General features: G+C 42.8%; 1 protein-coding gene across 1 annotated transcript in view; it reads left to right on the forward strand.

Moving 5' to 3' along the window:
• Nucleotides 1–25,022, forward strand: part of LOC124788690 (phosphoglucomutase-1-like) — a 90,420-nt gene that overhangs the window by 36,406 nt on the left and 28,992 nt on the right. The window contains exon 5 of the mRNA XM_047255970.1: nucleotides 13,622–13,854. Coding sequence (XP_047111926.1) covers nucleotides 13,622–13,854 — 233 coding nt within the window. The remainder of the gene's footprint in view (nucleotides 1–13,621; nucleotides 13,855–25,022) is intronic.

Genomic DNA, 25,022 nt, shown 5'->3' on the forward strand with positions numbered 1-25,022 from the left:
ACTGAGTTATAGGCGATGACTGATTGACAAGGAACACAAACAGCAGTAGTAAATGAGGTGCTGATTGAGTTCATAAGAAAATGTGCACAAGTTTTTCAGATCCCTAGTGTTACACTATGTGCTAGAAATGATGTCCAGTATTTGGAATCAAGTCTTTCCATTCAACCCCATACCTGCATCAGATCACACGCTATCATATTTCTGGCACTCTCATATATCGAATCGAGACACCTTTCTCGAATATGTTTGCTACAGTAAAATTCCAACATGGTTTTAGTCACATATTTCAACTGCGCCCATTTCTACAGATTAGCGCATGTGATCGTTCGAATTTAAGTCGGAACTGAGCAGAAGTCGGAGAAAGACATATCCACCAGCTTCTGCAACCCATGTAGAATCAGAACGACCTGAGTTAGTGCAACAGGACCGTGTTTTAACCATTCAGTGGAAATGCGCACAATGTGGTATGTCTCCGAACTAGATACAGATACTACAGACCGAACCTGATTCGCAACCATTCAAATCTATCAGCCGAACATGCTATCATCGTTATTCTACACCATCCAAGAGAGAAAAGTTACGAACTATAAAAGCTCCACTAATGTCACCCGATATAGAACTCACCTAGGCACCATTGCTCACGAGATGATGCATAGATGGGATGTGGATCTGGTGCAGAGAGAGAGTTGTCACAATGCTTCCCAGAATAGCATTCCTCCTAGCATTCCTAACGGGACAGCCAGTCACTCATTGAATTTACCTGTCAAACTGCTACTGCTGTCTGTGCGGGACAATCCTATTAAATATACAGCTTTTGATCCATTGCAGAGATCAGTTTAAGGTTCCATCGCCCGTAATGTAGGATGATGACCGTATCCCACAGACTATACTGTAACTCGCAAGAGGCGCACCCTGTGACCCTGAGGCATTGTTTGAAACATTGTTTTCTAACATGCTTTGTACACTGCCATACATTTGTTTTTCTGCCGCGACTTTGAGGTATGTCTCAGGTCCTAAACTGACATTAAGGCGCTCTGATCCACGGCCTCTCACACAAAACTAGACATCGCATAGTGTAAATCATTTTGTTACTGCAACTACCATAACACGCGACGCACGGTGGATGATTTTAAATAAAAGATAGTTACAACATAAGGAAAGTAGAAGAGCGCTGCGTTCTGGAGAGTTTCCAAACTGATGTCCGAAAATAATTGATGAACTCTGCATTTTAACTCATCTGTCACACTGACGGAATAGATGATGGCTCTGCGTTCCCTTTCGACTGATTCCTCATATTGCATTCATGTACGCGATCACTGTTTCGCTGCTAGCAACCCCCAGAAGGTGTCACCACACCACAAAACTCATTTCCCAACTCAAACAAGCGTTGCCAGTCAATCATTATGTGGTAACCAACAGCGCACCAGTGCACGGATGGGGTGGAAAAGACGCCGCCAATGTACTGTAATAATAAGCAACACAGTTGATAGCGCGAACAATTTTAACAATTTTACAGTAACTTCAACACTGGTCAATGATGTGACAGCATGTTTCCCCAGTTTCAGTGTCATAGCTAAACCGCCCCTTTTCTACTTTGCGAGTATCATTGCGAATGACTACTCAGTACATCTATTCAGTGTTAATTCTCGAACACATAAATCGTCAAAGTATACCAGACAGTGCTCTGCATATTTCTAATACCTTGGGCATAGTTCTTAATTTACGATCTATCTCTCTGTGTATGAGAGTTACAGAGCATTCTCGCTGTCTTAGGGTAAAATTAGAGTGAAAGACCCTCCTCACACTGTCATTGACCAACCTACCATGCAGCACCGTTACCGAATTAATCTGCAACCGATGAGAAGAAGACTGCTACGCTCTACGTCTCGTGAATGATTGGAGCTTTCTGAGTCCTAACCCATCCAAGTGCACGAGATTTGTCGAGATGCGCCCATGTCGAGGAGCTTAGCACTCCTTATCGATGTATAGTAACAGATTTCAAAGTGTCGTGATGTAATAGCAGACGGTTAAGAAGAACAAGAAACGAATGATTTCTATGCGCAATGGGGCTCCAGATGGATGGAGTTCGACGCATTTTTACGCAAATCAACCAAGCTATCAACTCTAAAGTATTGTTCTAGAGTCTAGGATCGGTACTTGGAAGGTACTGGTAAGAGAGAACATAAATACAAGCACTCCTAAGGCTACAACGTTCTGCACTTAAAATGGGCTATAATGTTAGATCGCCTGCGTTACCAACCTATCACTCATATGGAATGTAGTGCTGTTAATATTCCAATGTGAGTAATATATTTCAAGTACATGACATACATCCTTCTTCCAGGTTTGTCTACGATAAACTATGTTATCGAACTGTAAAACGAAAAAACTACTTCCGTAAAACATTTGCTCTGTATAATACGAGCACAATATAGCTTTCCAGAGACGTATAGTGTCCAACGTTCTCATCCGATCACGGTTCATAAATTATACGATGCCAGCATCAGGTCTATATAAAAATGATCGTTAGTAGTGGGGGATACCTCCTACAAGGAAACAGATAATCACATAGCAGCATCCGACATGTAAAAATTACAAGTCATTCTGTCACTAACTCTGTAACAGCACATCTGTCAGGCAAATGTGTACACAGGGATTGCAGCGCCTCATAAGCACCTATCGCTAACTTAGTTATGACGCTGAAGTCTCGATTTTACACCCAAGATGCGACAGAGGGGATGGATTACATCGCATAAATCGAAGTTCGTTTGGAGGAATGTGTCAAGTTTCATCACACTCGAGATGGAAGTCTTCTGATGACCGACAGGTTTACGGTTAACAGTCGCAGGTAGACAGTGCTTTAAACCACATACAGAACACACGGCTGTATACAGGTAGAATGCAGGCTATACCACGCGACTGTTGCATCCGGGCAGAACAGTGGAAAAATTGACCTGTAGCAACTTCTCCTTCTCTATAATCCATCACTCAACCATTAAATCGTAGGCCTATCTCATTACAGCTCCATCTCAACCGATCACCCCGTACACTCTCTGTTATCCTTTAACGGAAATGCAAGTAAGTTTAGAGGTGAATGGGCCTCTGTCATCCTGAAAAGCATCAAATACAGTAGTCAACTCGCGTCTATCACTGGTACCTCAATAGACATATAATATAATGCTGCCTCGACGGAAAAAAATTGACTGCCTCCCTGATTCCCTTCGTTTCGATGTCGACGATTTCTCGGATTCCTCTTGTTGCTGCATACTTGTTCCTATGTACAAATTGTTCGGCGCGAACCAGAAGATACCAAGTACTTCCGCAGTTCCCCCTCATTTCGGTGTATATTCGGTCAATTTATACCTATTCCCTCGTAATTTTTCGCAATTCTATCGATTTTATGTCAGATCTATCCATGCGATTATGACATAACCTCTCGTTCCGTGTTCTAAAATTGACTGTAATTGTAGCACAGCTGCCAACACCTAGCTCAAATGCACTCATCGGGAAGCCTAATATAGCACTGTACTCGACTGTATCCAGTCACCTCTACATTTGGAGAGCGATTGCTCTGTTTTCTGTATGTCTGTGTATCTATTCTGATAAAACTTCGTTCAAGTAATGCTGCAGAGATATTATATTTGCTCGCTGTTTAATGCCTTCAATCAAAGATTCTGAACGGCAAAAGCGAGAAGAGTCTGTTATTTGTTACAGAATTACAGGGCCTCTACAACCCACACCTATGGATTTTTTGGGAAGTCTTAAGAATCATCGTTTTACAGAGGTTTTGGTACAGTTCTTGGCCGATTATTGTGAGAATGACAATTTGGCAACAATAATGCAAACTAAGTCTTTATGTCTGTTGGAGGTCAGTGATACTGTTATCAGATAAGTGAAAATCATGTCGTAAAGACTGAGAGATTCATTATGAATATCAGCTTGAAGAATCGGATATGCGGATTATGTTTCACGTTAGCGAAGTGCCACCATTTCAAAAAGTTTAGTGAAACTCTGTGATACTGATGTTTCAATAATTTTGCTGGCCAATAGGCATAAAGTTTTTGTATCTGAAATCCGGTTGGCAGGTTCAGCAACTAAGACTGTATCAACTGCACAGAATTAACATCGAAGTTGGGATACTCATTATGTCTAAGTCTCTCAGTATTCCACGCACTTACAGGCTGCGATTTCACGGCTGCTTTCTACAATAAGGGGAAAAGTTAGAGAGTTTCAAATTTTCGCAAATTCTAAATCTACAAAAAAAACTTTTGCATCGTTAATAGATGACGCTGACGTTTTCATTGACGAAAAATCTGAAGTGGTTCAATAGTCTACTGCTCTTATGTGTGGCATAAAGTAGTGCAAAAGTATTTATGAGGTGAAACTTTGTGTTTTCCAAACGAACTATTCAGCCGAAAAGATAATGAAAAATTTATTAAAAAAACTAAAAGCTTCAACGCAAATATGATTCCACCATTCTGGAAAAAAAATTATGCGGCTTAATGCTACCGACCCTTATTGTGTAAAAATTCAGCCTGAATCTTGTGGGTGGTACATGAATGGCTGTTCAAAGCCACCCCTTGGGGACCCAACACCTTTACAAGTTGACGAAATCTTACGGGTTACAGACAGACATAATAATGATGACATTGCCTCAGAATTTCGCTTCGGTATTTCAACTTCCGGTGCATCGGATTCTGAACTATTAGTATTTGAAGTCTTTGTGTTTTAAGTTGTACAATAAATTGCATTGTTTGTGTTGCAACAAATGCGTTAATCGGTTTTTAAAATGTTGATTTATTTCCCTCGCTTATTAACCCTATTTTATAAGTGAAGGAATGTGTAATTTGAGAGGTAAGTGAATATCCCTTACTATTACTACACTTCTATGTCTGCATCTATACTCTGCAAACGACGGTGAGGTGTATGGCAGAGGGTACGTGCCATTGTACCAGTTATTATGGTTTCTTCCCGTTCTATTCACGTGGCAACGGGAAGAATGTATTTTGAATGCCTCTTTGCGTGCAGTAATGTTTCTGATCTTATTCTCATGATCTCTATGTAAGCAATACGTAGGTGATTATAGTGTATTCCTAGAGTCATCATTCAAAGCCGGTTCTTTAAACTTTGTTAATAGACTTCCTCGTTAGAGTTTATATCTATCTTCAAGAGTCTTCCAGTTCAGTTCCTTCAGTATCTCTGCGACACTCTTCCACGGATTGAACGAACCAGTGACCATTCGTGCTGCCTTCTCTGTATTTGCGCAATTATACAGTGGAAATTATTACATGCTTCAAAACGCGAAATACAGGTTGTAGACTTGCCCTTTGAGAGTGCTTCTACACTCCATATAATCGCATACAATACACAATCATGTTGCATTGCTTTTATGCCAGTCGCTTGGCAGCGCTGCAGCAGAAAACTTTGCGAGTTTCGCGACTTATTATCTTGGAGTCTGGTTGCATGGAGAAATGAGCATGCTCAGTCTCAATTACACGACGACTGTCTCACACGCAGCCGTTGTTCTGTGTCTTTCTATATCCCACAGGTTTGTACAGAGTGGGGCAAATGAAAGTGGCCCGCACGAGAGGATACGATTGGACGTGAATGTATGCATATACCACACATCGTGACGCACACACCATGTGTACGGCCGTCCCGTGATCCACATCGGTTCTGAGCGTAGTGCGGTCAAAAAATGGTTCAAATGGCTCTGAGCACTATGGGACTTAACATCTGAGATCATCAGTCCCCTAGGACTTAGAACTACTTAAACCTAACTAACCTAAGGACATCACACACATCCATGCCCGAGTCAGGATTCGAACCTGCGACTGTAGTGGTCGCGCGGTTCCAGACTCAAGTGCCTAGAACCGCTAGGCCACTCTGGCCGGCGTAGTGCGGTCAGTTTCAGTGTGAGTGGAGCAGTGCAGAGGGGACGATGGTACTCACAGTGGAGCTGTTCGTTATGCAGAGTTACGTGGAAACTGTGTGGTCAGTTGTTTGCTGAGAAGCTTAATGGTGTCAAAGTGCCAGCAAAGGATGCCATGCAACGCTTAGCCCGAAAATGGTGTCGGACAGGGTTTGATTTGAACAAATAAAAAAAAAACATTCCGAAACGTGCCCGCACAGCAGAAAATGTGCCTGTAGTTCACGTGAAAATGCTTCAGAGTCTTACCAAATCAACCCGACGCCTGTCGCAAGAGACCAGCATATCATGTCGATAATGCGGACGAATATTTCAACTGGACCCGCACATGCATTCCTACCGAGAGTCTGTTATTCATGCATTAAAATAGAAGATACTCCTCAGCGCCTCCAGTTTAGTGAGTGGCTGCTCACTGAGATAACAATGAATAACTTGACCCTGGATCTGTTCTTTATGTATGATGAGCCTGGTTTCTTCTGGGTAGTTAAGTCAGCTTACAGAATCACAGGTTCTGGGCAGCGGAGAATCCGTATAACTTACACGGAACACCATTACATGATCAGAAGGTTGGGGTTTGATGCACAGTGCCTGCAAGTCGCATTATTTGTCCCATCTTCTTTCATCAGGCGCTGACTTAGGTGCGTTACGTTGTCAACATTTTGAAAACATTTGTGTCAGCATTAACGGAGGAGGAAAAGACTTACAGTTACTTCCAACAGGATGGAACAAGTGCCCATACAGCCGGCCGAACCTTGGAACATTTACACAATCTTCACGCCCGACAGAGTCGTTAGCAGAGGTCAATCTGTTCGTCACGTCACCCGATTTGTCAGTGTGCGATACTTTGTGTGGGGAGCCCTCGAGTCTCAGGTGTATCGCAGCAACCCCCATAGTCTTCAAGAACTGCAGCAGAACAATTCGGATGAGACGAGACTGCAGCAATCCTAGCAGTCCAACTTCGACCCGCCTTCAGCAACTTACTGACGAGTGCCCAAAAGTGGCAATAGGTGAATCGTGCTCTCTTTCAGCATCTACTATAGTCAGGTTAGTAGGTTAGTACTGGATCTCCATTCCTTTGCTCTGTTTTTTTGTTTCTTGGAACCCTGTCCTCCGGGCCACTTTTATTTGCCCCACCCTATACATTCAGTGTTTCTTCGTTGCGTCACGATCTCGTACTAAGTTATTGACTCTTAAAGCCGCGATAACCTTAAGATTGGCCCACTTCTGCTAAGGCAATCCTATACCATCGTCTCTGCAATAAAATTATGTACACTTTATGTATGATTGCATAAGGAAACCCGATGAGGGTACTTTATTCCTACACGCTCATCTATCTACACCAGGCAAACTTACATTATTTCCTGGAAAAAGATAGGCAACCTTACTTTGGCGTTTTATTGTCATCTTTTACACTTGATTTCTGCTATTTTTTTCAGAAACTGCATGAGGGTTATCAACTAAAAAAAATTAACTAAACAATTTTTAATTAGAAATAGCTGTGCAGGGATTTGGGGCAGCAACCCTAGCACATTTTGTTTATTCATACAGTATAATGTATGAAGTATAAATTTTATTGGGAAACTCGATGTGGGAATGTCGATCTAAGTCGGGATCTTAGACTAGTAAATTTAGATTGCCTGTGTTGGCAGCCTGATGTCGACTTACTTCCAACGGCTAACTTAAGAGTCCTTGCTCAGGACGTTGTGAGCTAACTATATGTATAGTCTGTGACTCATGAGAACTTATGTGCGGTCAGCTCAAAAATGTCGTATTGTCCAGAGGACAATGTCCAACGACTGTCTGTCTCCACAAGAATTTGTCACCACGGTATATATGGTACCCTTACACCATACACTTTCTAAGCCCAGCTTCTTCTTCGTCAAAGAGAATGTTTGAGTACCTCACCTATGCAGAAGACCTGTAAGACATCATGAAGGCTTTTGGTTTTGCAGCCATGTGAATTCGCGGAAACGGCAGGACGTTTCCATGACTGCCACTCTAATTATCTTCTGATGAAGAGAGAAGACAGAGGACGATGAGGGTGACAGTCGTCGAAACGTCTCTCTGCTCAGACGAATCCATTCGGCTATTTTTTTATTGCTATTTCATCCCTCTTGCCCCATATGGGCGTGGAGTGGGCTGTCAGAGGCACCATCAACCGCCAGTCATACAGAGGCAACAGTAAGCTGAAAGGTGAAATAATTAGAAAAATTTAGACATTTGTAAAAAGATTAATTTAGTAAAGGTTTTTTATGTAAAAGAAGCCCCCCATGAACCATGGACCTTGCCGTTGGTGGGGAGGCTTGCGTGCCTCAGCGATACAGATGGCCATACCGTAGGTGCAACTACAACGGAGGGGTATCTGTTGAGAGGTCAGACAAACATGTGGTTCCTGAAAAGGGGCATCAGCCTTTTCAGTTGGTGCTGGGGCAACAGTCTGGATGATTGACTGATCTGGCCTTGTAACACTGACCAAAACGGCCTTGCTATGCTGGTACTCCGAACAGCTGAAAGCAAGGGGAAACTATGGCCGTAATTTTTCCCGAGGGCATGCAGCTTTACTGCATGGTTAAATGATGATCGCGTCCACTTGGTACTCCGAACAGCTGAAAGCAAGGGGAAACTACGGCCGTAATTTTTCCCGAGGGCATGCAGCTTTACTGCATGGTTAAATGATGATCGCGTCCTCTTGGGTAAAATATTCAGGGGGTAAAATATTCCCCCATTCGGATCTCCGGGCGGGGACTACTCAAGACGACGTCGTTATCAGGAGAAAGAAAACTGGCGTTCTACGGATCGGAGCGTGGGACGTCAGATCCCTTAATCGGGCAGGTAGGTTAGAAAATTTAAAAAGGGAAATGGGTAGGTTAAAGTTAGATATAGTGGGAATTGGTGAAGTTCGGTGGCAGGAGGAACAAGACTTTTGATCAGGTGAATACAGGGTTATAAATACAAAATCAAATGGGGGTAATGCAGGAGTAGGTTTAATAATGAATAAAAAATAGGAGTGCGGGTAAGCTACTACAAACAGCATAGTGAATGCATTATTGTGGCCAAGATAGACACGAAGCCCACGCCTACCACAGTAGTACATGAAATAAAAGAAATTATTCAGGTAGCGAACAGACACGAAAATTTAATAGTCATGGGTGACTGGAATTCGAGAGTAGGAAAAGGGAGAGAAGGAAACATAGTAGGTGAATATGGATTGGGGGTAAGAAATGAAAGAGGAAGCCGTATGGTAGAATTTTGCACAGAGCATAACTTAATCATAGCTAACACTTGGTTCAAGAATCATAAAAGAAGGTTGTACACATGGAAGAATCCTGGAAATACTAGAAGGTATCAGATAGATTATATAATGGTAAGACCGAGATTTAGGAACCAGGTATTAAATTGTAAGACATTTCCAGGGGCAGATGTGGACTCTGACCACAATCCATTGGTTATGAACTGCAGATTAAAACTGAAGAAACTGCAAAAAGGCGGTAACTTAAGGAGATCGGACCTGGATTAATTCAAGAACCAGAGGTTGTAGGGAGTTTCAGGGAGAGAATAAGGGAACAATTGTCACGAATGGGGGAAAGAAATACAGTAGAAGAAGAATGGGTAGCTTTGAGGGATGAAGTAGTGAAGGCAGCAGAGGATCAAGTAGGTAAAAAGACGAGGCCTAATAGAAATTCTTGGGTAACGGAAGAGATATTGAATTTAATTGATAAAAGGAGAAGATATAAAAATGCAGTAAATGAAGCAAGCAAAAAGGAATACAAACGTCTCAAAAATGAGATCGACAAGAAGTGCAAAATGGCTGAGCAGGGTTGGCTAGAGGACAAATGTAATGATGTAGAGGCTTATCTCATGAGGGGTAAGATAGATACTGTCTACAGGAAAATTAAAAAGACCTTTGGAGAAAAGAGAACCGCTTGCATGAATATCAAGAGCTCAGATGGAAACCCAGTTCTAAGCAAAGAAGGGAAAGCAGGAAGGTGGAACGAGTATATAGAGGGTCTATACAGGGGCGATGTTCTTGAGGATAGTATTATGGAAATGGAAGAGGAGGTAGATGAAGATGAAATGGGAGATACGATACTGCGTGAAGAGTCTGACAGAGCACTGAAAGACCTGGGTCGAAACAAGGTCCCAGGAGTGGACAACATTCCATTAGAACTACTGACGGCCTTAGGAGAGCCAGTCCTGACAAACCTCTACCATCTGGTGAGCAAGATGTATGAGACAGGCGAGAAGCCCTCAGACTTCAAGAAAAATATAATAATTCCAATACCAAAGAAAGCAGATGTTGACAGATGTGAAAATTATAGAAGTATCAGTTTAATAAGTCACGACTGCAAAATACTAACGCGAATTCTTTACAGACGAATGGAAAAACTGGTAGAGGCCGACCTCGGGGAAGATCAGTTTGGATTCCGTAGAAATACTGGAACACGTGAGGCTATACTGACTCTACGACTTACCTTAGAAGAAAGATTAAGGAAAGGCAAACCTAAATTTCTAGCATTTGTAAACTTAGAGAAAGCTTTTAACAATGTTGACTGGAATACTCTCTTTCAAATTCTGAAGGTGGCAGGGGTAAAATACAGGGAGGGAAGGGCTATTTACAATTTGTGCAGAAACCAGATGGCAGTTATAAGAGTCGAGGGGCATGAAAGGGAAGCAGTGGTTGGGAAGGGTGTGAGACAGGGTTGTAGCCTCTCCCCGATGTTATTCAATCTGTATATTGAGCAAGCAGAGAAGGAAACAAAAGAAAAATTCGGAGTATGTATTAAAATCCACGGAGAAGAAATAAAAACTATAAGGTTCGTCGATGAATTGTAATTCTGTCAGAGGCAGCAAAGGACTTGGAAAAGCAGTTGAAGGGAATGGACAGTGTCTTGAAAGGAGGATATAAGATGAACATCTAAAAAACAAAACGAGGATAATGGAATGTAGTCTAATTAAGTCGGGTGATGCTGAGGGAATTAGATTAGGAAATGAGACACTTAAAGTAGTAAAGGAGTTTTGCTATTTGGGGAGCAAAATAACTGATGATGGTCGAAGTAGAGAGGATATAAAATGTAGAGTGGCAATGGCAAGGAAAGCGTTTCTGAAGAAGAGAAATTTGTTAACATCGAGTATAGATTTAAGTGTCAGGAAGTCGTTTCTGAAAGTATTTGTATGGAGTGTAGCCATATATGGAAGTGAAACATGGACGATAAATAGTTTGGACAAGAAGAGAATAGAAGCTTTCGAAATGTGGTGCTACAGAAGAATGCTGAAGAGTAAATGGGTAGATCACATAACTAATGAGGAGGTATTGAATAGAATTGGGGAGAAGAGGAGTTTGTGGCACAACTCGACAAGAAGAAGGGACCGGTTGGTAGGACATGTTCTGAGGCATCAAGGCATCACAAATTTAGCGTTGGAGGGCAGCGTGTAGGGTAAAAATCACTGAGCTAGACCAAGAGATGAATACACTAAGCAGATTCAGAAGGATGTAGGTTGCAGTAAGTACTGGGAGATGAAGAAGCTTGCACAGGGTAGAGTAGCATGGAGAGCTGCCTCAAACCAGTCTCAGCACTGAAGAGCACAACAACAACATGTGAAAGAAACGAGTTCCTTCACTTAAAGAAATTAAAATAGGAAGAAGTAAAATGTAAAAATAAAAGCAAAAAAAAAACATGTTTCAAACATGTAGTAGATATGGCATTCTTAAAAAAAGGGTAGCACAGCACTTTCAGTAAAGTTGAAGGACCTCCACTGTGAAAAATGTCTGTTTTTGCAGGGAAAAAACGTTAGGTGTTTAGTAGGGTAGTAGAGGGTGGGTATAAGTGCAGAGAGCTGATGAGTAGTATCTATGGAGAGGATGTTGGAGTGGTGTTTGGGAAGACAGGAAGGGAGTAGTAGTTTGGGGTGTGGGTAGGACCATAATATGAAAGAGAAAAGTGGTGGGGAGAGATGGTGATGGACGAGGAATAGGGATAGGGAAAAATGGGGAGGAAAGGAGAAACAGTGGTGCATGATGAGGTGGGGTAGGTGTGAAGGAGCTGCAGTTGATGGAATGAATAAATATCTGGTGGTATTTCATTGACTAGGAGAGGGAGACAGGACCTGCATGAAAACTAGAGAGTTATGCAGGGTGTTTCGAAGTCTTTGCATCAAACAACTAGGCGTGATAGGAAACATGGGGAACAACTTTCATCAGAGAGGGTATCGTCAGTAGTGTCCCAGGGAAGTGTGATAGGACCACTGCTGTTTTATGTATACATAACTGATTTAGCTGACAGGATGGGCAGCAATCTGCAATTGTTGCAGATTGGTGCCGTGGTGTACGGTAAGGTGTCGAAGTCGAGTGACTGTAGGAAGATACAAGAAGACTTAGACAAAATTTCCAGTTGGTGTGATGAATGACAGCTAGCCCTAAATGTGGAAAAATGTAAGTTAACGCGGATGAATAGGAAGATCAAACCTGTAATGTTCGGGTACAGTTTTACTAGTGTCCTGCTTGACACAGTCCAGTCCTTTAAATATCTAGGCGTAGCATTGCAAAGTGATATGAGGTGGAACGAGAATGTGAAAACTGTGGTAAGAAAGGCGAATCGTCTACTTCGGTTTATTGGGAGAATTCACTTGTAAAGGAGACCGCATATAGGACGCTGATGCGACCTATTCTTGAGTACTGGTCGAGTGCTTGTGATCTGTACCAGGTCGAATTGAAGGAAGACATCTTCAGCTCGAAGTCGGGTTCAATGTAACTCTCCACGCTAGTCTTGAAAGGGTTCTAACAACACGGAAGTGTTATTGAGATGCTTCGGGAACTCACATGGGAATCCGTGAAGGGAAGGAAACATTCTTTTCGAAAAACCTATTGAGAAACCTTAGAGAACCGACATTTGAAGCTGACTGCCGAACTATTCTACTGCCGCCAACATACAAGAAGCGTAAGGACCACGAAGATAAGACACGACAAATTAGGGCTCATACAGAGGCATACAGACAGTCGTTTTTTTCTCGCTGTATTTTCGAGTGGAACAGGAAAGGCAATGTCAAGTAGTGGTACAGGGTACCCTCTGCCACACACCGTACGGTGGCTTGCGGAGTATCTATGTAGATGTAGATGTAGATGTAAATGTAGAACTTTTGTTAGAGACAAAATGTTCACTGAGGCTTCTGGCGGCAGTAGTTGTCCTTTTGTATCGGTTATGCCCCTGAGAGGCTGCAGGGGATAGGCACCTGGCTGCGTGCTTATGAAATGCGCGTTGCGTATAATGCAGACATCGGCTCCACGAAAGACGCTGGGCTGAGAGAAATTAAAGTTATTCATTAGATTTTGAAACATCTTTCTTCGCGTAGAGATACTCATTCTTAAAATTTTCTTGTTGAAAATCTCTCTATCAGTTTTCTGGAGTAAGTGGTATGCAGCACACCTGCTTAGTAGACCTGACTTACAGGACCGGCGAACAGTAAAGGAGGCCTTGCGTCTCCGGAAAGTGTCAGTGAATGTTTTGTCTCTAACAAACGGTATTCCTCATGGCGTGATCTGTCAGCTCTAGACGTTTGATGGAAAGACTTTGAAATACCCCGTATATTAGTCGAACTCGTGGAGAAAAACAACGAGATAATATCCGTAATAGATGTTCCTCTAACCTTAAGGTTCTACTTGCTCATGGCGGCATCTGTGGCTCGTCCGTGTGACAGAGAGGTGGTGCACAGGTGCCGACGGGCTGGAAGTACTTCGGGAACCTGATGGACGCGGGCCTGGTGTGCCTGTGCGGCGAGGAGAGCTTCGGCACGGGCTCGGACCACATCCGCGAGAAGGACGCGCTCTGGGCCGTGCTGGCGTGGCTCTCCGTGGTGGCCGACCTGCGCCTGCACGTCCACCAGATACTCGCCGACCACTGGAAGCACTTCGGCCGCCACTACTTCCAGAGGTGCGCTCGCCTGCAAGCGTCGAGGAACCCCTACACACTGCTGTGTTGCTGCCGTATTCAGTCCGATGACGGTTTCGATGTAGCTCTCCAAGCATGTCTTGAAAGGCGTCAACCAATCCGCCTCTCGTTTTATTTTGTGGTTTTGCTTTATCAAGTTTGGGAAAGTGTCGTTTTCTCTGACTGCGTTTGCTCATATGTTACATGTTCACACTGTTCGTGCCAGGGAGGTAGATCACGCTGGGAAACTAAATTTAATGTAAGTGATAACTAATTGACACCCTCAGCTGCCGACAATTGTTGTTGATATACCTCGATGGGAACAGCTGAAAACGTGTGCCCCAACCGGGACTCGAACCCGGGATCTCCTGCTTACATGCTAGACGCTCTATCCATCTGAGCCACCGAGGACACAGATGAATAGCGCGACTGCAGGGACTTATCCCTTGCACGCTTCCCGTGAGACCCACATTCCCAACTGTCCACAATCTACATACGTAATGCACCTAATAGATATTTGCCCATCCACTGATTACTTATGCACACTAACGTGACGATTCCCGTAGGAGTTCAGGCAACCTGTGCCCATTCGCACAGACGAAGGTCAATGGCTGGATAGCCTTTAACTATATATTAAGATAGTAACTGCTCTCGAAAGAACAGATACCATTGATGACCGTGCAGCTTCTCTAGAATAAATGATAATTTGAAGCCCTCAGCTGCCGACAGGTTCGAGCACCGCCCAGGGCACACATTTTCAGCTGTCCCCATCGAGGTATATCAACAACACCTGTTGGCAGCTGAGAGTTTCAATTAATTATCATTTATTCTAGAGAAGCTGCACGGTCATCAATGGTACCTGTTCTTTCGAGAGCAGTTACTATCTTAATATGTAAATTTAATGTGTTTATTCTCATCCTAATTACAATTGATAGCACAATATGTACCTATAACCACCAGGCACAAATAATGATTATCACTAATTTGAATGAATGTGGGTGGAATTACAAACGCATGAAACTAGGCAAATTCAGGCGAGAGTTCTTGGTTTAGCTTTGCTGTAGCAACCTGGTAAGCCAGTTAATCTCTGAAGCCAGCTTCGGTGGCGACTGTCTGCCACGACACTGTGTCATCAGACTCGGCTGTGCGTCCCTAGATGTGAACCCAATCGATTGGGCCTTCAGAATCGAAGAGTAGGTATGCCGTCTTCAAAATTTCAGCACCTCAATGCAGTTTAAAATTTTATAAAACCTTTACCAAATCGTAGCGAGGTTTGTACAGCAACTAGTAATATACAACGAAGAAACAATCAGTTTTGGTTGCAAGGTTGTAATTATTATTTATCAATGGTGTGTATGGTTTGATTCGGTCACATTCAGGTAGGCTGATATTACATTGTGTTAGGCAAACAGTATACTAAGCATACAAAACATCCCAGCAAATAATTGCCCTCGTCAATTATTTGGAAACATTGGGCGGTATCCTTGGCGAGACACGCGCTGTAGTCCAACGAATGTCGGATCAGGCCTACATGGATCTGTCACCACACCTGATCCTTTATTCGTTGGACTACGGTGCATGCCTCACCAAGGATGAGGGCAGTTATCTGTTCGGACATTTTGTGTGCTCGGTATCTCATGTGCCTGACACCATCTGATACCAGCCAGTCTGAAGATGTCTGAATCAGGCGAAACGCGTCATAGGTAAATAAGTAATAATTACAGCCCTGCAACCAAGACTGTTTGTTTCTTTATAGAAAATTTTACGCTGAAAGAACAAGGTGTTGCTTCTCCCGCCTTCTGATTGCATGAGACACCTGCGCTCTTACTGGCAAACTCATCTTGTTAATTGGTCAGTGCGCCCTCACTTGTACACGGAGGCGAGGCAGTTTACATTTTTGCACAGGGAAATTACTGGGAAACGGAAGAGTCGAGTCGCGAAGCTTGAGTCGCTATTCAGTGGTCACGTGAGTACGACATTTGTTTCTGTACAGTTGTAAACAGTGGTTTTTGAGTGGGAGTTCAGCTCTGAGCTAGGATTCATAAGGATTAAACTTCATTGTTGCGAGCAGTGCGGTATTCTCGCAAGTGATCGTTCCAGTATCATCATCGTCATCATCATGAACCTGAACAGTTTCCAGCTCCAGGGTGGGTCTATTCGGAGCATAAGACTCGCCGTCTAGTCTTGTTTTCCCACCATCTTACTGTATTCACTCTGGTCCAGTCTTCACCTCTTTTTTCAGCACACTCTTCCACACCTCTCAGCTATCTGTCCTTCGGTCTTCCTTTTGTTCGTTTCCTTCGCACCTCCATTTCGTGTATCTTCTTGGGAATCCTCTTGTTTTCCACTTTCCATAATGCCTATATCATCTTAGCCTTGATGTTTCTATCCTTCTCTGCAAGGGTTCCGCTTTCACTATTTTCCTTGCCGTTTCATTCCTCATCCACTCTCTTCTTCTTGTTACTCCTGTCCTACTTCTGAGGAACTTCATCTCACATGCCTGTAATCTGCTTACATCTCTTTTCTTCATTACCCATGTTACAGATGCAATGGTCCATATGCAGCATCGTTTTACGTAAATTCAAATGGAACTGAACTCGGTACTTAATTGCTCACGATTCATTTCAAGTACTGTGTGCTCAATTAACTTTCATGGTTCTACTCGCTGAGTGTCACGAGCCACCTTTTACAGTTCATTTATTATTGGGAAGTGGTGACTTTCGTTTACTCGGTGAGTTTGAATCTTTGTGTGCGACCAGTCGGGTGCTCATCTTGCGTTCCCTTAGTCCACAAATCATTGGTGACTAGTAATGATTGGTGCGTTTTTCTCGTTTGCTCGCATGGAACCATAGGATTAGTATTTTAATGTGTGTTCCACGTAAATGTAATTTCAGGAGTACACTACATCTTTAAATAATTGCTCATTGTGCAATTCTGTAGTTCGTTAAACTTCGTCGCAACGTGCATACAGGCATGCCTTTCCTCCTCCTGTAATCCATAACCTCATATACTCTGTGACAGAAAATTACTTGAAGTGTTTAATTAAGAGCAAACCCTGATCGGTCGTTCTGGACTTCACTAATTAAATTTCCGTTGCACATCGTTCTTCTTAGCACAGAGGATATGACTAATAATCAATATTCGTGGAACTTCAGACGATTCGGCACTCAGGGCCAAGTAGATTTTTTGGAACACAACCTACGACCAGCTTAGAGACAGAAGTGATGACACTTTCTGCAGGGTCTGGCCATCATTTTGCAGGACAGTGCTCAAGCACGTACAGTGCAAGCTGTAACTGATTTGTTTGACTGATGGGGCTGCTAAGTGTTATACCACCTAGTGCACTCCCCTGACGTAAGCCCACGTGAGTTCAACTCTATTTCTAAACTGAAGGAAACACTTCAAGCATTCGCTTCAGAACTGCTACAAATTCGTCGGGCAATAGACCGCGTCGCTCGAACTGTCAACACAACTGGCACTGCTAAGAGTATCCTACGACTTCCACATCGCTGGCAACGGGTTATACACAATACTGGTGGCTACTTTGAAGGTCAGTAAGACTTTGAAACACGTATCTATTTTGTTCGAGCTGTAAATGAATAGCTGCCACTATTAAAGTTCCATCCCTCGTAGATTTAAGTAGTAGGAAGTCTTTCCTGACTTTCCTGAATATACACTCCTGGAAATTGAAATAAGAACACCGTGAATTCATTGTCCCAGGAAGGGGAAACTTTATTGACACATTCCTGGGGTCAGATACATCACATGATCACACTGACAGAACCACAGGCACATAGACACAGGCAACAGAACATGCACAATGTCGGCACTAGTACAGTGTATATCCACCTTTCGCAGCAATGCAGGCTGCTATTCTCCCATGGAGACGATCGTAGAGATGCTGGATGTAGTCCTGTGGAACGGCTTGCCATGCCATTTCCACCTGGCGCCTCAGTTGGACCAGCGTTCGTGCTGGACGTGCAGACCGCGTGAGACGACGCTTCATCCAGTCCCAAACATGCTCAATGGGGGACAGATCCGGAGATCTTGCTGGCCAGGGTAGTTGACTTACACCTTCTAGAGCACGTTGGGTGGCACGGGATACACGCGGACGTGCATTGTCCTGTTGGAGCTGCAAGTTCCCTTGCCGGTCTAGGAATGGTAGAACGATGGGTTCGATGACGGTTTGGATGTACCGTGCACTATTCAGTGTCCCCTCGACGTTCACCAGTGGTGTACGGCCAGTGTAGGAGATCGCTCCCCACACCATGATGCCGGGTGTTGGCCCTGTGTGCCTCGGTCGTATGCAGTCCTGATTGTGGCGCTCACCTGCACGGCGCCAAACACGCATACGACCATCATTGGCACCAAGGCAGAAGCGACTCTCATCGCTGAAGACGACACGTCTCCATTCGTCCCTCCATTCACGCCTGTCGCGACACCACTGGAGGCGGGCTGCACGATGTTGGGGCGTGAGCGGAAGACGGCCTAACGGTGTGCGGAACCGTAGCCCAGCTTCATGGAGACGGTTGCGAATGGTCCTCGCCGATATCCCAGGAGCAACAGTGTCCCTAATTTGCTGGGAAGTGGCGGTGCGGTCCCCTACGGCACTGCGTAGGATCCTACGGTCTTGGCGTGCATCCGTGCGTCGCTGCGGTCCGGTCCCAGGTCGACGGGCACGTGCACCTTCCGCCGACCACTGGCGACAACATCGATGTACTGTGGAGACCTCACGCCCCACGTGTTGAGCAATTCGGCGGTACGTCTACCCGGCCTCCCGCATGCCCACTATACGGCCTTGCTCAAAGTCCGTCAACTGCACATACGGTTCACGTCCACGCTGTCGCGGCATGCTACCAGTGTTAAAGACTGCGATGGAGCTCCGTATGCCACGGCAAACTGGCTGACACTGACGGCGGCGGTGCACAAATGCTGCGCAGCTAGCGCCATTCGACGGCCAACACCGCGGTTCCTGGTGTGTCCGCCGTGCCGTGCGTGTGATCATTGCTTGTACAGCCCTCTCGCAGTGTCCGGAGCAAGTATGGTGGGTCTGACACACCGGTGTCAATGTGTTCTTTTTTCCATTTCCAGGAGTGTATTTCTCTGGAGTGTAACTATGTATGGAAGTGAAACACGGACGATAAACAGTTTGGAAAGAAAGAGAATAGAACCTTTTGAAGTGTGGTGCTACAGAAGAATGCTGAAGATTAGATGGGTAGATCACATATATAATGAGAAGGGACTTAACAGAATTGGGGAGACAAGAAATTTGTGGCGTAGCTTGACTAAAAAAAAGGGATCGGTTGATAGGACACATTCTGAGACAACAGGGGATCACCACTTTAGTACTGGAGGGAAGCATGGATTGTAAAAATCATAGAGGGAGAGCAAGAGATGAATATGCTAAGCAGATTCAGGAGGATGTATGTTGCAGTAGTTATTTGTTGATGAAGAGTCTTGCACAGAATAGAGTAGCATGGAGAGCTGCATCAAACTAGTCTGCGGAGAGGAAGACCATAACAACAACCACCTCCCCATTACATATCCGATCTACCATAATCTGATCCTTAGTGCACCACTGTAGCACCACATTTCAAAAGCTACTTTTCTCGTCTTGTTGGAATTGTTTATCGACCACGTTTCACTTCCGTATAAGGTTACAGTCCGGACAAACGACTTCAAAGAAGTCTTCCTAACAACTAAATGTATATTTAACGTCAACAAATTTCTGTCTTTCCGAAACTTTTCTCTTTGTATTGCTTGTCTGCATTAATATCTTCACTTCTTCGGCCATCTCCTGTTATTTTGCGCCCTAACAAAACTCATCTACTTTTAGTGTCTCATTTCGTAATCTAATCCCTTCAACGTCCCCTGATTTAACTCAGCTGCATTCATTTAGTCTTATTTTATTTTTGTAGATCACTTATAACTTCTTTTCAAGACACTGTCCATTCCTCAACAGCTCTTCCAAGTCCTTTGCCCCGTCTGATAAAATTACAATGTCCTCATCAAATCACAAAGTTATTATTTCTTCTCCTGAAGATTAAACCCCTTCCCTAATTTCTCCTTGTTTTTCTTAATAGATTGCTCAGTCTAAAGACTGAATACAATTGTGGATAGGCAACATACATGTCTCACTATTTTCGTAACTACTGCTTTACTTTCGTGTCCTTTGACTCGTATGACTGCAGTCTGATTTCTGTACAAGTTGTAGATAACTTTTCGATTAGATTAGATTAGATTCAATTTTCGTTCCTTAGACCTAAAAAATTAGATGATTCTCGTGGTTGTGGAACATGTCATAAGGTATAACATAAAAAACATAAAGCATTTGAAAACAATACTTACCATCCTCATCATTTGTCAGGAGATTGTCAAAATAGACGAATACGTTGCAGTAAGCTGGAAATGCTAATATTTACAGAATTAATACACTGTCAGAATGAAAAACAGTTATGCACTTTTAATAAATTTATCATACACAAAATACCTAATCTTGGCTGTTATGACCAAGTGCTGTCGAAACTGAAATCTAACAGACATTTTTGCTTAAGATATTCGTCTTCAGAGTAGAAGGAGTTGCCTATCAAAAAGTCTTTCAAACTATGTTCATACGATGCTTTATCTGAAACCTAGTTTTTAATGGTTCTGGAAATTTATTGAAAATGTGTGTTCCTGAATATTGGACCGTTTTTGGACCAAGGTAAGTGATTTTAGGTCTTTATGTGGATTGTTCTTATTCCTAATACTGATACTATGTATTGAGCTATTGGTTGGAAATAGAGATATATTACTTGCAACAAATTTCATTAAGGAATAAATATACTGAGGAGCAGTGGTTAGAATTTGAAGTTCCTTGAACAGGTTTCTACATGATGTTCTTGAATTTACACCACAAATGATTCTTATTACACACTTTTGCTCTGTTTGATGAGTTACCCCAGAATATGATCCCGTATGATATAATAGAATGGAAGTAAGTTATGGCACAGACAAGACTTGGCCAAAAGTATGCAAGTTTTTTATATTTACATCTCCTACATCTTACATCATTCTAAGTGCAAATACAGACTTGTTTAGGCGCCTAAGCAATTCTGTGGTATGCTCTTCCCAACTGTGTTTCACCCGTGCTACCCTAAAACTTTCAAAGAGTATTCCAATTAACGCTGTCGAAGGCTTCTCTAAATCTACAAATGCTGTAAACGTAGGTTTCCATTTCCTGAGTGTATCTTCTTTTTTTTAACAAGGGGACCGCACCTACTCGTCATGACCGATTTCGTCCAGCATTATGGCATAGACAAGACTTGGCCAGAAACGAAAGTGACGGAAGTTGGGGCTCCAGATGGCCAAGCATTTAAGGAAAGTAGAATTTTTGCGCGGGTCGGGCGAGGCATGGAACATTTATGTTCGCGTAGTTTCCATGCAGGGGTTGGCACTGCGTAAAGAATACAGAACGGTAATCCGAGGATAGTGGGGTCGAGTCCCTCTGCGGAAACGTTTTTCAATTTTTATCTTACTTATGCTGCAAATAAACCGAAATAATGTTTAGTATTTTGTATTTATTAATGTTTTCGTGAAAACATGAAAAGAAAAGTCTAAGGAAAAATTTGGAGTTGCAAATAAAACTAAAGGGCGAGATTATAAGCCGTACACGAGAACTTGGTACATAAAATTATATATCTGTATTATTTTACAGTTGTTGTTTTTCATTTGCTGAGGTAATATTCGTCGTATGGATAGTAACTTTCTCGACATATTGCACACTTTATAACTGCTGAATTTTTACAATTACATGGTTGTTTTAAAATTCCTGTAGAAAATCAAATTTGGTGTACGTTCATAAAAGCTTCCCTCTCATTGCGTTGTTCGACAGCAAACCACGCGTCATGCATCATTTCGCCAAATTTTGGCGACGTTAGCTGGAATGCATTTTAATCCAGTCTTCTCGGGACGTGATTTCTTTTTCTTTCTCGATGAGATAAGAGCGCTTTCTAAACTTTTTTGTTCAAATTATTTACCTGAGGATAAAAACATACATCCCAGGGCTGCACTGGAGGAGTGGTTTTGAAGAAAATCACTTTAATACTGCACGATGGCAGTCCATCTTGGTCTTGAAAAAATCTGGTCCTATAATTGTAGATTTGTTCATCTTCCTCGCGAGTAAATTAGGAGGAAGTCGGGATTCATCACATCACTCACAAATTATTTGTGTAAGTCTGTTTTCAGTCCTCCAGACTAGATTTTGACAAGTATTGACGACATTCCTATATTTTGATGCATACTCATCCACCTTTATTTCATCCCTCGGTAAAAAAGAACTAGTGCTCTCTTGTAGTCATACGTAGACTGTTGGCATGAATTTTCCAGGAAGGGTTATAGCATATTGAGCCGCATAAGAGTGAATTTCTGTGTTCACATTTCGGATTATTTGCACTGTAAGTTACGTAAAAGTTACAAATAAAAAAAGTTTCTGGAAGGGGAATCAACCCCACAACGCCCGGATAATCGTTCTGTACTCTTTCTGCAGCGCCTACCGCTGCTTGGAAACTACGCTAGCATACAGAGTGACAATTATTGAACTATTTGAAAAAAAAACGTAAGTTAGTTACAAACTACGGCGTGCACACACTTTATTCAGCATGTAAATGTCATTACAGATATCTCGATTTACGTTACGATATGTTCGATATGCCTGCCATTATTGACAGACGAATAGCGAAATTCTGCATGACCCGCTGAAGTGTCGGAACACAGATGCTGTGGATGACTTCCTGAATGGCTGTTTTCAGCCCAGCAGTGGTTTTTGGTTATTGTTGTACTCCTTGTCTTTAATATAGCCCCACAAAAAGGAGTCGCATGTGTTGAGATCTGGAGAGTATGGCGGCCAATCGAGGCCCATGTCAGTGGCCTCTGGGTAGCCCAGAGCCAGAATGCGGTCCCCAAAGAGCTCTCCTACTTCGATGGGGTCGAGCTCCGTCGTGCATGAACCACATCTTGCCGAAATCAGAATCACTTTGGATAATGGGGATGAAATCATCTACCAAAACCTTCACGTACCGTTCGGTAGTTACTGTACCATCGCGGAATATCGCACCGATTATTCCGTGATTGTACATCGCACACCACACTGTCACCCGTTGAGGGTGAAGAGACTTTTCGATCGCGGAATGCGGATTCTCAGTCCCCCAAGTGCGCCAATTTTGCTTATTGACGAACACATCCAAATGAAAGTGGGCTTCGTCGTTAAACCAAACCGTACTAATTCCCATCATGCACCGCGGCCAGCCGTGTAGTTTGAACGTCTTAGCGCAAACCGTTCAGAAGATATGACGATTTTAATTCTTACAGTTCAATAATTGTAACCCTGTTACAGGTCGCACCAGACATACGCTAAAACTTTTTTTGTTTTGTTTTTGTTTTCTAAACGCTTGGTCATCTGGTACTCCCACTTCTGCCATTTTCATTTCTGGCCAAGCCCTGCGTGTAAGCTACCATAAACCTGGACGATATTGGCAATGATGAGTAGACACGGTGCCATTTAAAGAAAATTATTGCCTCAACTCCTAGTAATAAAATTACATGTTGCACATTGACCAACTATCAGTTTAAGCTACGGTTGTAACACATTGACACGAATTATTTGCAGAAGAATAGAAAAATTGGTTGAAGCCGAGCTGGTGGAAGGTCAGTTTGGCTTACAGAGAAATGTGGGGTCACGCGAAGCAATACTGACTCTACGATTTGCCGCTGGAGATAGATTGAAAACATGCAAACACATTCATAGTATTTGTCAATTTAAAACTTTTGACAATAAGGAATAAAATACAGGGAGCGAAAATTTATCTCCAATTTTTATAGGAAACAGACTGTAGGCCGAAGAGCGAAGTATGTACATCAAAGCTAGGTGATAGTTCAGTGAGAGAGATGGGTTGGCTAAGGAAATTAGGTTAGGAAACGAAACAATAAAAATAGTAGATAAACTGACTATGGGGGAATCAAAGAGAATATAAAATGCAGATTGACAACAACAAGAAAAATGTTTCTGGAAAAGAAGATTATTTTAATATATAATATGAATTTAAATGTTAGAACGTCTTGTCTGAAATGTCCGGAGTGTAGCATTATATATATGTGAAACGTGACAGGAAGATAACTTTTGAAACATGGTGCTTCAGAAAGATATTATAGGTTATTTGGGTAAAGCAGATACCTAACGAAAAGGTACTTATTTGAATCAGGGAGAAAAAATGGGACAACTTGACTAAAAGAAAGTATTGGCTGAAAGAACACATCCAGGGACATCAAGGAATAGTTAATTTGGTAATCAAGGGAAGTGTATGCAAAGGCTTAACTGTAGCAAGCAGAAGATATACAGATATGAAGAGACTTCCTCAGGTTTGACTTACTTGAACAACTGTACCAAACTGTTTTCGGACTGAACACTAGAGCAGCAACAACAACTGCATTACATTTTCGCAGAATGTATCCTTCACTCTGCAGTGGAGTTCGCGCAGTTTTGGAACGTCCTGGCACGTTAAAACTGTGCTGCGGACTGGGACGCGAACCCAAAACCTTGTCATTTGGCGGCAATGCGAGGGAGGTACTAGTGGAAGGAAAGCTGCCAGGCTGAGTCGTGAGTCGTGGCGGATAGCTCAGTTGGTAAGAGTATCTGCAACTGAAAGCAAGGTTGCACGTTTGAATTCCAGTATCCATACAGTTTTAATCTGCCAGGAAGTTTGATCATATTTTCAGTTTCCATTTTCTTTCACTTAACTAAATGTAAGTTTTGTTCTCTACGCTACACAGTAATTTGAGACAACGGCTAGAAAAAATCGTAGAACGATATTGTGAAGTGTTTTAAGGGGAAAATGACCGAACGTCTCCAACTTCTAGAATAAAAATTATACCGAAGATAAACGAAATAACGGTTGAAAATCAATATTTAAAGGGGCACGAAGTCTTAAATGGCCAATGACTTGAGACAAGTGTTTGTAAATTACACTTCCTGAAATAAGAAAAGTAAAGCTCCCGGAAGAGGAGGGTGAGACGAAGAGAAATTTTGCGGCTTGGGAGGGAATGTGACGTTTCAGTGATTACAACATCGAGCCATATTTACAAAGAAATTGTTAATACGAGTTTACTTATGAGTATGACCTTGTACCTCCTCTGGG

The sequence above is a fragment of the Schistocerca piceifrons genome, chromosome 3 (genome assembly GCF_021461385.2).
Source record: "Schistocerca piceifrons isolate TAMUIC-IGC-003096 chromosome 3, iqSchPice1.1, whole genome shotgun sequence".
Lineage (NCBI taxonomy): Eukaryota > Metazoa > Arthropoda > Insecta > Orthoptera > Acrididae > Schistocerca > Schistocerca piceifrons.